This window comes from Pelmatolapia mariae, linkage group LG5, assembly GCF_036321145.2.
Source record: "Pelmatolapia mariae isolate MD_Pm_ZW linkage group LG5, Pm_UMD_F_2, whole genome shotgun sequence".
Lineage (NCBI taxonomy): Eukaryota > Metazoa > Chordata > Actinopteri > Cichliformes > Cichlidae > Pelmatolapia > Pelmatolapia mariae.
In genome coordinates this window covers 37,546,029-37,560,423 of record NC_086231.1, presented here as the reverse complement: position 1 = coordinate 37,560,423, position 14,395 = coordinate 37,546,029, and the positions used below count along the sequence as shown (strand labels likewise).

At 40.5% G+C, this 14,395-nt stretch overlaps 2 protein-coding genes across 2 annotated transcripts in view; both read left to right on the top strand.

Moving 5' to 3' along the window:
• Positions 1-14,395, top strand: part of LOC134628263 (pleckstrin homology domain-containing family A member 6) — a 66,437-nt gene that overhangs the window by 41,962 nt on the left and 10,080 nt on the right. Inside the window, exons 13-15 of the mRNA XM_063475031.1 lie at positions 9,706-9,817; positions 9,917-10,056; positions 14,092-14,259. Coding sequence (XP_063331101.1) covers positions 9,706-9,817; positions 9,917-10,056; positions 14,092-14,259 — 420 coding nt within the window. The remainder of the gene's footprint in view (positions 1-9,705; positions 9,818-9,916; positions 10,057-14,091; positions 14,260-14,395) is intronic.
• LOC134627287 (uncharacterized) lies at positions 4,240-5,222 on the top strand (the record flags this gene model as incomplete). The annotated part of the gene is made up of 1 exon (XM_063473247.2): positions 4,240-5,222. A coding segment is annotated over exon 1 (855 nt), but the record flags the coding sequence as incomplete, so codon positions are not given.

The following is a 14,395-nucleotide window of genomic DNA, read 5'->3' as shown; positions in this document are numbered from 1 at the left end:
AACAATGTCATTATATCTGTAACACCCCCCCCCCCTTTTTTTTAAATTAATCATTCTTTTTAGTTTATTTTACAGTAAGAGACTTTCTAGTCGTAATTATTCAGCCACCACCATCTACTTTTTTTGATTTGTAGTAACTGTCATTTATTCTTTATTTGTCTGTTTTGAATGATTTTTAATCATGACAACAAAACAAAAAAGAAAACAAGACAGCAAAGGTTTTGATGTGATATAAGTTAATCTAAAAATCTGATTAAATATTTTTACAGCATCTGGCTATTATAGGGTTTTTGCAACCTTAGGTCAAAGGAGGTTGGCTGGCTACATTCTGTTGATTTGTGTCAAAGTTACACTGGAAAACAATTTTAAATATTAAGCTTGTGTGAATTAAATATGAGTAATTAAATTCCAGAGGCTAATTTAACAAGTTTGTCACTGTGTGGAAAAAATGAGATTAAATTGAAAAAAGCCAGATATGCAGGATATGCACATTTTGTGATTATTTTGGAACGTTTAAATTAAGCAAAGTGAGCCTGCTTTTTCTGCCAGTTTCTAATTCTTAACTAAACAACGTTTTATTGAATCTCTCAACTGATAAAAATCCAGTAATATCAACACCTAAACCTAAATCTCACTTTAAAACAGAGTCCGCTGCTCACCAGTCCTATAGGCACTTACAGCCCATTTGTTCATTGTAATTTCTGACACTGATTTCCCAATCTAATCTCTTTATGTTACCGGCCCCTCCTTTACCTTCCCTGGGTGCACCTTGTGGAACAGAGTTTAGTGGGGGAGAAGTGGTTGATAAAGATGAACAAACACAAAAAGGTGGAGCTGAAAAGCTAAGAGAGAAAAAGAAACTAGAAATAGATGCAGCAAACTCTCATATTCACTGACAGCCAGGTGTCAGGGCTGCTGCTGCACTGTCAACAGTATCAGCAACAACTAGTAACCAGCCCTCGCAATCACAAGAAGTGCCAGAGAATGGATAATTGAATTTTCAATTTAATTCAATTTTATTTATACAGCAACAAATCACAACAACAGTGGCCTCACGGCACTTTATATTGTAAGGGAGACCCTACAATAATACATTCAGAGAAAAACCCAACAATCATATGACCCCCTATGAGCAAGCACTTTGGAGACAGTGGGAAGGAAAAACTCCCTTTTAACAGGAAGAAACCTCCAGCAGAACCAGGCTCAGGGAGGGGCGGGGCCATCTGCTGTGATTGGTTGGGGTGAGAGAAGGAAGACAGGATAAAGACATGCTGTGGAAGAGTGACAGAGATTAATAACAAGTATGATTCAATGCAGAGAGGTCTATTAACACATAGTGAATGACGAACAAACACCCAATGCATCATGGGAATCCCCCAGCAGCCTACACCTATTGCAGCATAACTAAGGGAGGATTCAGGGTCACCTGGTCCAGCCCTAACTATATGCTTTAGCAAAAAGGAAAGTTTGAAGCCTAATCTTAAAAGTAGAGATAGTGTCTGTCTCCTGAATCCAAACTGGAAGCTGGTTCCACAGAAGAGGGGCCTGAAAACTGAAGGCTCTGCCTCCCATTCTACTTTTAAATACTCTAGGAACAACAAGTGCTCTAATAGGGTGATATGGTACTACAAGGTCATTAAGATAAGATGGGGCCTGATTATTTAAGACCTTGTATGTGAGGAGCAGGATTTTGAATTCTGGATTAGCAGTCCCAACAACAGAGTGAGGATGAGATGGAAGAAGGTATGATTGTCATGGTCAGAAAATAGATGGTGGGATGTAATTAGAGAGGGAGATTCCAGCAAAAAGCGAACTACTTTGTCAATAAGCGACTGCTAATAGCTAAAGATTAGCTTTTAATTGCCACATGTTGCGCTGTAGCTAAGGTCCCAACCCAACAACAACTGTACAAACCTGATTAAAACAGAGGGAGAGGCAGAAAATATGTGCACAGGAGGAGATTAGGGCAAAGTGGACACACAGAAGGACTGGAGTACCATGACAAGTAAGCCAGCAGTCTAAGAACAAAGTGGTAGACTATCAGGTCTTTAAGATAAGATGGGAAGCATGTATAATTTAAATAGAACATATCCTTGCACATAAGCCTGTGAACTCTGTAATTAACCTGAGTGTATGAAGAGGACTCCACATTAATATGAACAAATTTGAGTATATCAGATGGATATGATTCAAACCATTGCAGCACAGTACCTTTTAATACCTGTGACATGCTCTGTAATAAAACGCAATGATCAACAGTATCTAAAGCTGCACTGAGGTCAAATAAAACATGCACAGGGTAAGTCCACTGTCAGAGGCCATAGGAAGATCATTGTGATCTTCAGTAATCATGTTTCTGCCTTTTTGAAACTCTTCAAATAAATAGTTCCTCTGCAGATGATCAGTTAGCTGTTTTATAACTGCTATTCCAAGAATTTTTCAGATAAAAGGATAGTTGGAGAATGTCCTTTAATTAGCAAAGACAGTTGAGTAAAGTGATGGCTTTTTAAGTAATGGTTTAATCTAGAGATGGACCGATCAGATATTACGTATCGGTATCGGTCCGATACTGACGTAAATTACTGGATCGGATATCGGAGAGAAATAAAAAATGTAATCCGATCCATTAAATATCAAAAAAGCATCTCACAAAACTTGCGACACGGTGTAACTTGACTCATAACCGTAGCACGTGGGAGCAGTGTGCTCACGTGATAGAGCGGCTGTGTGTATTTGTAGCCTCGCTAGCAAACCAGCATTTCATCTCCGAGGAAGTTATCCCAGAGAGAAGTAAAGCAAGTGTGTAAGTTCATCTCTGAATGTTGGTAAAGCGTACCTACGTTAAGCTTAACAACCGATATATGGAGCCTCTTCTCCCTCCCTCTCTTGCTGCTACTTCAATCGTGAAACTGCTTAATGATCAGCTGATCGGCTTTTCTGTCGCGAGTCCGTCTCTCTTCTTTGTTTTTGGCCCACTTTGCACCAGAAAGAGGAAACCAGCGGCTGAACAACAGCAGCACGTTTAACCTTGATAAGCTGTTGTTAGAATTTATTTAATATTACTTTCTACACCAGGATCCTTTTCTACGTAGCTGACGACTGGTAACTGTGCAGGGGCGGATCTAGCAAAGTTTAGCCAGGGGGGCCGATAGGGCATTAACAGGGAAAAGGGTGCACAAAGACATACTTATCTTTCTTATTCTCATTTAAAATGTCTAGCTTTTAATAAATAATTATCTGAATCTTACACCCAAAGTTTTAATCTTATGTAAAAATATATATAAGTCCATTACTGTATATAGTAACTGTTAAGTCTAATATACTCTAGTAAGCTATACTACTTTTTCCTTTGAGAAGATACCATCTGTGCAGTCTGCAGTTCTGTAGAAGAAAGATGTTGAATTTATTTAATTATTCTTGAAAAATAATTTATTTCTGTGCATTTTTTCTCACACTGCATCAAATTAAAGTTGATTATGTCGATTAAGCATCATGAGGTGGAGGGTGGGGGGTGGTTCCCTATTTTTTTTTTGCTGGGAGTTTGCAACCCTATTAGTTAGGTTGCTTAATATTTCTGCTAAGTGCTCTTTAAAATACCAGAATAGTAAGGATGGAGTAGGTTTAAGTTTATTAGATTGATCAGTATTGCTGAACTATGAAATATTTTGGGTGCAGTGTATTTTTTACACACAGGTATAACAGAATAGCTTTAGTGTTGTTGTTTATTTAAACTTGAGTATGAACTTCTACAAAATGCAGCAAGATATTAAAAAAACAGTTTTATTGATTAAAAAACACACTATATCGGATTCATATCGGTATCGGCAGATATCCAAATTTATGATATCGGTATCGGACATAAAAAAGTGGTATCGTGCCATCTCTAGTTTAATCACTGCCACCTTAAAGGCCTGTGGTATGCAGCCCAGTAATAGGGACTGATTGATCGCCTTTATACGATTAAAGCATTCATTTATGGTAGTATTTCTTTGAGCAGTCAGATGTTATGAATAAATAATTCTCTAACGGTTAAAAATCTTTGTGTAATGAAATTCATAAAGTTGTTACTGAACTTTGACTCTCTCTCTCCTGTGGGTGGCGCTGTCACTTGGTGTTTCACTCGCTTTGTGGTAGAGTATCACTTCCTGTTCCTGCTCAAACACAGTGGTGTTTCTGAGTAGCTTTTCTGCTTAGCAATTTAATTGAAATCTTTTGATACATCCCTTTTTCATAGTATAATCTTAACGTGCTTCATCTGAATCACCCTTTCTGTGTGCTCACTACCTAATTTATAGCCAAAGTATTCACTCACTGTCTCTTTACTGTTTCGCTAGCTTAGCTTAGCTCGTAGCTGACTCGTTAGCACCATGGCTACTTCACCTGTCCCTGTTGCACTTTCCTGCTCATTGTGTCAGATGTTTAGTTACTCCTCGGCCTCCTTTAGCAGTAATGATACCTGTAACAAATGTAGCATATTTGCAGCTCTGGAGGCCAGGATTACTGAATTGGAGACTCGGCTTCGCACCCTTCATTCACCCGTAGCTAGCCAGGCCCCTGTAGCTGGTGCAGCCGACGATAGCGTAGGCCCCGCTAGCTCTCCCCCGGCAGACCCCAAGCAGCTGGGGAACGAGGGCGGTTGGGTGACGGTGAGGAGGAAGCATAGTCTTAAACAGAAGCCCCAGGTACACCACCAACCTGTTCATGTGTCTAACCGTTTTTCCCCACTCGGCGACACACCCGCCGGGGGTCAAACTCTGGTAATTGGTGATTCTGTTCTCAGACATGTGAAGCTAGAGACACCGGCAACCATAGTCAATTGTCTTCCAGGGGCCAGAGCAGGCGACATTGAAGGAAATTTAAAACTGCTGGCTAAGGGTAAACGTAAATACAGTAAGATCATAATTCACGTCGGCAGTAATGACACCCGGTTACGCCAATCGGAGGTCACTAAAATCAATATTGAATCGGTGTGTAACTTTGCCAAAACAATGTCGGACTCTGTAGTTTTCTCTGGTCCCCTCCCCAATCAGACCAGGAGTGACATGTTTAGCCGCATGTTCTCCTTAAATTGCTGGCTGTCTGAGTGGTGTCCCAGAAACGATGTGGGCTTCATAGATAATTGGCAAACCTTCTGGAGGAAACCTGGTCTTGTTAGGAGAGACGGCATCCATCCCACTTTGGATGGAGCAGCTCTCATTTCTAGAAATATGGACCAATTTATTAAACCCCCCAAAATATGACTATCCAGAGTTGGGACCAGGAAGCAGAGTTGCAGTCTTACACGCCTCTCTGCAGCTTCTCTCCTCCTGCTACCCCCCCAAAAACCCATCTCCATTGAGACTGTGTCAGCTCCCAAAAAGACAAAAAACAAACCAAAAACCAGCAATAAAAAACTTAAACATAAAAAATCAAAAAGAAAGAACAATACAGAATCCACATCTGAACCAAAGAGTAAAACAGTGAAATGTGGATTATTAAATATTAGGTCTCTCTCCTCCAAGTCTCTGTTAGTACATGACTTAATAATTGACCAACAAATCGATTTACTCTGCCTTACAGAAACCTGGTTGCAGCAGGATGATTATGTTAGTTTAAATGAATCAACACCCCCGAGTCATTCTAACTACCAGAAACCTCGAAGCACAGGCCGAGGGGGCGGTGTGGCAGCAATTTTTCACACCAGCCTATTAATTAACGAAAGACCAAGACAGACTTTTAATTCATTTGAAAGCCTGATGCTTAGCCTTGTCCAACCCAGCTGTAAAACTCAGAAACCAGTCTTACTTGTTATCATCTATCGTCCACCTGGGCCTTACACAGAGTTTCTCTCTGATTTCTCAGACTTTTTATCTGATTTAGTGCTCAGCTCTGATAAAATAATTATTGTGGGTGATTTTAACATCCATGTAGATGCTAAAAATGACAGCCTCAACATTGCATTTAATCTGTTATTAGACTCAATTGGCTTCTGTCAAAATGTAAAAGAACCCACCCACCACTTTAATCACACTCTAGATCTTGTTTTAACATATGGCATAGAAACTGAACATTTAACAGTGTTTCCTGAAAACCCTCTGCTGTCTGATCATTTCCTGATAACATTTACATTTACAATAATTGATTACACAGCAGTGGAGAGTAGACTTTATCACAGTAGATGTCTTTCTGAAAGTGCTGTAACTAAGTTTAAGAATATAATCTACCCACTGTTATCATCTTCAATGCCCTGTACCAACACAGAGCAGGGCAGCTAGCTGAACGCTACTCCAACAGAGGTCGATTTTCTTGTTAATAATTTTACCTCCTCACTACGTACGACTCTGGATACTGTAGCTCCGGTGAAAACTAAGGCCTCAAATCAGAAGTACCTGACTCCGTGGTATAATTCTCAAACACGTAGCCTAAAGCAGATAACTCGTAAGCTGGAGAGGAAATGGCATGTCACAAATTTAGAGGATCATCATTTAGCCTGGAGAAATAGTTTGCTGCTTTATAAGAAAGCCCTCCGCAAAGCCAGAACATCTTACTATTCGTCACTGATTGAAGAAAATAAGAACAACCCCAGGTTTCTCTTCAGCACTGTAGCCAGGCTGACAAACAGTCAGAGCTCTGTTGAGCCAACCATCCCTTTAACGTTAACTAGTAATGACTTCATGAACTTCTTCACAAATAAAATTTTTATCATTAGAGAAAAAATTACCAATAATCATCCCACAGATGTAATATTATCTACAGCTACTTTTAGTACCATTGATGTTAAGTTAGACTCTTTTTCTCCAATCGATCTTTCTGAGTTAACTTCAATAATTAATTCCTCCAAACCATCAACGTGTCTTTTAGACCCCATTCCTACAACACTGCTTAAAGAAGTCCTGCCATTAATTAATTCTTCAATCTTAAATATAATCAACCTATCTCTAATAATTGGCTATGTACCACAGGCCTTCAAGGTGGCTGTAGTTAAACCCTTACTTAAAAAGCAATCTCTAGACCCAGCTGTCTTAGCTAATTATAGGCCAATCTCCAACCTTCCTTTCATATCAAACATCCTTGAAAGAGTAGTTGTCAAACAGCTAACAGATCATCTGCAGAGGAATGGCTTATTTGAAGAGTTTCAGTCAGGTTTCAGAGCTCATCACAGCACAGAAACAGCTTTAGTGAAGGTTACAAATGATCTTCTTATGGCCTCTGACAGTGGACTCATCTCTGTGCTTGTCCTGCTAGACCTTAGTGCAGCGTTCGATACTGTTGATCATAATATCCTATTAGAGCGATTGGAACATGCTGTAGGTATTACAGGTACTGCACTGCAGTGGTTTGTATCATATCTATCTAATAGACTCCAATTTGTTCAAGTAAATGAAGAGTCCTCTTCACACACTAAGGTCTATTATGGTGTTCCTCAGGGTTCAGTGCTAGGACCAATTCTGTTTACATTATACATGCTTCCCCTAGGCAGCATCATTAGAAGACATAGCATACATTTACACTGCTATGCAGATGATACGCAGCTCTATCTATCCATGAAGCCAGGTAACACACACCAATTAGTTAAACTGCAGGAATGTCTTAAAGACATAAAGACCTGGATGGCCGCTAACTTTCTGCTTCTTAATTCAGATCAAACTGAGGTTATTGTACTCAGCCCTGAAAATCTTAGAAATATGGTATCTAACCAGATTCTTACTCTGGATGGCATTACCTTGGCCTCCAGTAACACTGTGAGGAACCTTGGAGTCATTTTTGACCAGGACATGTCCTTCAAGGCACATATTAAACAAATATGTAAGACTGCTTCCTTCCATTTGCGCAACATCTCTAAAATTAGAAATATCCTGTCTCAGAGTGATGCTGAAAAACTAGTTCATGCCTTCATTACTTCCAGGCTGGACTACTGTAATTCTTTATTATCAGGATGTCCTAAAAACTCCCTGAAAAGCCTTCAGTTAATCCAAAATGCTGCAGCAAGAGTACTGACAGGGACTAGAAAGAGAGAGCATATTTCTCCTGTTTTGGCTTCCCTTCATTGGCTTCCTGTTAAATCCAGAATTGAATTCAAAATCCTGCTCCTCACTTACAAGGTCTTAAATAATCAGGCCCCATCTTATCTTAATGACCTTGTAGTACCATATCACCCTATTAGAGCACTTCGCTCTCGCTCTGCAGGCCTACTTGTTGTCCCTAGGGTATTTAAAAGTAGAATGGGAGGGAGAGCCTTCAGTTTTCAGGCCCCTCTTCTGTGGAACCAGCTTCCAGTTTGGATTCAGGAGACAGACACTATCTCTACTTTCAAGATTAGGCTTAAAACTTTCCTTTTTGCTAAAGCATATAGTTAGGGCTGGACCAGGTGACCCTGAATCCTCCCTTAGTTATGCTGCAATAGACGTAGGCTGCCGGGGATTCCCATGATGCATCGAGTTTTTCCTTTCCAGTCACCTTCTCACTCACTATGTGTTAATAGACCTCTCTGCATCGAATCATATCTGTTATTAATCTCTGTCTCTCTTTCACAGCATGTCTTTATCCTGTTTTCCTTCTTTCACCCCAACCGGTCGCAGCAGATGGCCGCCCCTCCCTGAGCCTGGTTCTGCCGGAGGTTTCTTCCTGTTAAAAGGGAGTTTTTCCTTCCCACTGTCGCCAAAGTGCTTGCTCATAGGGGGTCATATGATATGATTGTTGGGTTTTTCTCTGTATTTAATATTGTGCTATCTACTGTACAATATAAAGCGCCTTGAGGCGACTTTTGTTGTGATTTGGCGCTATATAAATAAAATTGAATTGAATTGAAAAGTTACTGTTTAAGGTTAAAGGAATGCTTGGCTTAACAGAGCTATGACTCTGAAAATAAACCTCTTATTTTCTTAAGTCAGTGACATAGTGAGCTTTATGGAGGGGCAAACTCTTTCCAGCCTAAACGATGATCTTCTAAACTAGTGAGATGCCATTTCTCTCCAGCTCATAGGTTATCTGCTTTAAGATGCGCCTTTGAGAGTTATATTAGGGAGTCAAGCCTGATTTGAGTCTTCTTTCAGAAGAGCCATAGTATCCAGAGTTGTATGCCATTGGGATGTTTCATGTCTGCTGTAGCTGACAGCGTGGAGTGGAGTGTGTGGACCCAAAGGCAGATAAATGGAGACAGAAATGGAGCAAACAAAAAGCGAGCCGTTTATTTCTGGCTGAACTAAAAACAAACAAAATCATGGGGAGACAGAGAAAAATTATCAAAACTAAACAGGGCAACGCTAAACAAAAAACACAAGATATATATCGAGAAAAGTACAAAAACCTATTATCCATTACTTCTACGTAATCTTTGTGTAATCAAAGTAAAAATATGTCATGTTATCTAATTTTTACTGCACTACAAACTTTTTAAACTACATTTAGAAAAAACAAAGAAAACAAAATGAGTATATTACAAATACTAGTGCATGCAAAGTAAGTACTGAGAATGATCTTCTCTGCTATCTTAGTGGAGGTCTGCTATGATATATTTTACATATATATCTAACCCTTTAATGATTTCATAATAACAGATTTTGTTTGTTTTTTCCTCTTTTTTTGTTAAAATGAAACAAAAAAAATGCCAGCAATTTCGATGACATGTAGTTATTTTTTCCACATAACTGAAATTAATAAATGGACCTCACTGCTATTAGTATTAGGGTCTAATTTCTGCTATTTTTCCTTGTAATTTCTTTTTAGAGTGAATTAGTTCGGAGGCACATCCAAAAAGAGTTTTGGAGAGTCCAGGATGTATTAGAAGGTCTACAAAAGAACAGCTTATCCAGAGGCATAAAAACAGCCAAGGGTAGAGGTAAAACAAAATAAACTAATTTTGAACATAATGGCCTGTGTTTCTACCTTCTATCTAATGGCTCTTTTCCTGACACTTTAAGTTTTTTTCTCTTTTCAGTTGACAGTGGTGCATCAGGGTCCTTTACCACCAATAGTCCAGCAAGCCCACTGAGCTCAGTAAGCCTTACCAGCCCGCTGAGCCCCTACTCCCCAGTGCCTGCTTGCCAGGCTTCTCCAACCAAGGAGTTGGGTCTGGAGGTAAGCACTTAATCCTAAATTGCATAGAAGAGGAAATTCTAAACATCCCAAGCCATGCCTTGTGCCTAATTTCAAACCTGACAAAATGCCAAACCATGGACCCCAAAGTTATAGGGAAGCTGACCCAGTGTCGTATACAGAACATATAAATTATTATGGTTGTGAAAACTGTGAGCATACTTTTTCATAGATTACTCTAGCTTTCTAGAACCTCAGGGAGTCCTTAAGGACTCCTGTAGAGGAGGAAATAGATCAAAAAAGGACTAACTAAGCTATAAACCCAGGAAAGGCCAGAGAACAGACCAGTTTTCTGGTGTACAATGCCAATATTCTGAATATACCAATCAGCACTCAGATGCAATCCATATCCATTCTGATACGCGAGAGATTAATTAGTTAACCCTCGAAGGTTGCAGAAATGAAGCCAAGCTTGTCCTCAGAAAACATGTCGTAACATACTTACATCTGGATCATTGTTAGTTTTCCCATGATTACTGGGGTGTTTCCTAACATCGGGCTCATTCAGTAAGTGTTTAAGTAAATAGTTCATTACATCAGTGTGCATTTAAAAAAAACACAGGTATGACATTTATATTCTTAATTAATAACTTAATATACAACCTGTTTGATGAAAGGTGTTTTCATAATTTCTAAATAATGGCTTCACCATTTCTAAATTTAAGAACAAATCATTTATTTAGGAGCTGTTCATAGCATGGTATTGTCATGCTATGGCTGTCCTGGCTGCCATGTTTTTTTGCAACATTCTGTGGAGGTCTGGAGTGGTACCTTTAAAATGGGAGACTGGGGTGGTGGTTCCCATATTTAAGAAAGAGGACAAGAGATTATGCTCCAATTATGGGGGGATCACAGTGGGAAGGTCTATGCCAGGACTGGAGAGGGGAGTCCATCTGTTTGTTGAACCTTAGATTCAGGAGGAACAAAGCAGTTTTGTTCCTTGTCTTAGAACTCCTCTTTATCCACTTGAGGATATTCAAGGATGCATGTGGGTTTGCCCAACCAGTCTAAATGTCCAGCTTTGTCCAGCCACTGGTAGGATGTCCGCCACTTCCTCTATCTGTCGGTGGTACATACCGTGCAGGGGCCTGTCCTTCCATGATGGTTCCTCCTCTTTCTTGGGTTTCTGCTGCCTAAGGTATTCACTGAGCACGCGGTCAGTTGTGGCTGTCTTTTTGATGTACTCAAGGATTTTTGTTGTCTCATCTTGGACTGTGGTACTGACACTCACCAGTCCCTGGCCTCCTTCCTTCCACTTAGCATACAGCCTCAGGGTGCTGGACTTGGAGTGAAACCCTCCAAGCATGGTCAGGAGCTTCCTCGTCTTGATGTGAGGATCTTGTTCTTACCATTCAGCTGACTCTTCAGGACTTGCCTGACCTTCTGCAGGTACTTGGTGTTTGCAGCTTTCCTAACGGGCTCCTCGTTGTTCCCATTTGCCTGTGGGATTCCCAGGTACCAGGTTCTCCAATCCGAACAACATTCCGATGTCATTGCTGTATATCCTGGTGGTGTGGATCAGTGAATCGGCATACAGCTTGATGTCATCCATGTAGAGGAGGTGGCTAACAACTGCTCCACTCCGTAGTCGGTATCCGTAGCCAGTCTTGTCAATGATTTCACTGAGGGGGTTCAGGCCTATGCAGAACAGCAGTGAGGACAGAGCATCTCCTTGTTGGATCCCGCACTTGATGCTGACTTGTGCTATGGACTTAAAGTTGACCTCTAGTATTGTACGCCACATCCCCATTGAGTTCCTGATGAAGGATCTTAGGGTTCTGTTGATCTTGTATAGGTCTAGGCATTTCAGGATCCAGTTGTGGGGCATTAAGTCATAGGCCGTCTTGTAATCAATCCAGGTAGTGCACACGTTAGTCAGCCTCATCTTGCAGTCTGGGGTGACTGGTCTGTCTCCCAGTAGCTGGTGTTTTGCGCCTCTGGTATTCTTGCCAATCCCTTTCTGTGCCCGCTCATGTATTGAGCCATATGCCTGTTCATCTTAGCCGATATGATGCCTGACAGGTGGTACTGAGGCAGGTTATTGGCCGGATGGGACCGGTCCCTTCTGGGCATCAGGACTGTCTGGCCTTCAGTTAGCCATTCTGGGTGTTTCTCATCGACTAGCAGCTGGTTCATTTGTGCTGCCAGACGCTCGTGGAGTGCAGTCAGCTTCTTCATCCATTAGGCGTGAACCATGTCGGGGCCTGGTGCTGTCCAACTCTTCATACTGGAGACCCTTTCTTGGATGTCTGCCACTGTGATGGTTACTGGACCCTGTTCATGGAGGTTCCTGTGGTCTGCTCTTAGATCCACTAGCCACTGAGCATTGCTGTTATGAGTTGCATCCTTCTCATATATGTTCTTTCAGTATTTTCCAGTCTCCAGCTTTGTTGGTGCTGTTCTCATATTGTTCTCATACTGTTCCCCTGTCACTGAGAGTACACTTTGGATGGTTCTGCGGAGAACAGCTGGTTCATTCTCCTGCTTTCTATTTCTCTGGTGTACCTTGTCAAGTGGCTGGCCAAGGCTGCGAATCTTTGCTTGGCAGTTTCCAAGGCCTCCAGTATGGACAGCTTGCTGTACGTCTTAGGCACCTTCTTCATTGCACCTCTCTGCAGCTCTGATACTTGATCTCCCTGACATGTTGTCCAGGCTCCCCCTTGCCATAACATTTGCTTTGTACCTTGTCAATCTCTAGCTGTGAGAGCAGTTCCTTCTTCTGAATGTTGAAACACTGAGCTACTAGCTGTTTCGATATCAACAGCGCCCTATTTTCTTCTCTTTCCCACTTATGCCATCTTGTTCCAGTAGCCCACTTCTCATCAAGGTGTCCTGGTTTCTCAACACCTGACGTGCACCTTGTTTTGTGTGTGTGTGTGTGCATAAAAACACTGGGTCAAGGACAATGACAAATATTCAGGCTTGAATTTCAGTTTCCCTTTCAATAAAATAAAGAACAAAGTTAAAGCCAAATTATTTTAGATTAATTTCAAATTGTTTCCAAATTATTTTAGTATCAACATCAACTTCAAATGAACAACTAAAGTTCTGAACAACTTAAGAAGAGGTAAATAAGAAAAAGAGATAAAAAGTCTTTTAAAAAATCCTGTCCTATCCGAATTGTGATCTGAATGCATTGTGGTGCCAAACACATTTTGCTATTGCACGAACAGCTAGAGTGTCTATGGGTCCATCCTCTTCATGTGAATCTTTAATCTATTTATTTATTCATTTTAATTTGTTTTATTTCAGCTATTACATTGTATGTGGTGTAGTATGATGATGTATACGGCAAGACAGGCAAGAGAAATAAACAAAAATAAAACACCAACCAAAAAGGAGGAGGTGGGGGGATAGACTAAAAGGATAGAATACAAATAGAAATACAAAGAGGTGACAAGTCTAAGATATTAGATGTTAAGATAAGAAGGGAAGAGTGCATGATCAGTGCTTTTTATCACACTGTTCTACTTGAGGTATGGTTTAAGGGTTAGGATGTAGTTTTGCACTCTATACCCTTAATATTCTTGTAAACAATCAAGCCTGTTTCAAACCTCACAATTGCTGTGCAGCCCTCCCGTATAATGTTTTAGTTTAAATTTGACAGGTATACGGCTCTTACTTGGCTGGCCAGTGTTAGGTTTATGGTCAACACTTAAGACCATCTTTAGATCAATACTTTAGATTAACATTAGTTTGTGAAAAGACGATGTCTTGACCTTTCATATTATTTAATTCCACATTAATATGCGGAAATAATTATTTTCATATGTTGAATTAAGTCTGTCTTAATGCTTCTTAGAGTTTAGCTATTATAAGGTGTTATCAGCGTTTCAGCAACCAGCTGGGGATTTTCATCCAACTCTTTAACTAACTAGACTGAAACCTTAATCAATACTTTTCTGCTTTGCAATTTGCCTGGCTTATTGTCACTTATCCTGATATGCAGCACTCTCTCTTCCTCCTATCCTATGTTAACTTCCTTCTTCACTCCCTACTGCCCTTATGGTGATCAAGGAAAGTGTTCCCCCTAGGCCTCCCCTTCCCAAATCCTATTACCCATTGGATCCCTCCTATACCTTTCCTCCCTCCATCCCTCCCCTGCCTTTTGACAGCACAACCTGGCCACACAGCTTCGGCATCGATGTTGATTACCTTGGTGGTGAAGATTCTGACTTCAGAAAGGTAATTGGGTATTTCTGCTGGTATACTCTCTTTCATTAGAGAAAGAAATAAAACGTGAACCAACCTTGGTGCATCACATTTGTAGAAGTCATTTGTACTTGAAGAGGACATTTTGATCAGCACTGTCACTTCAGTT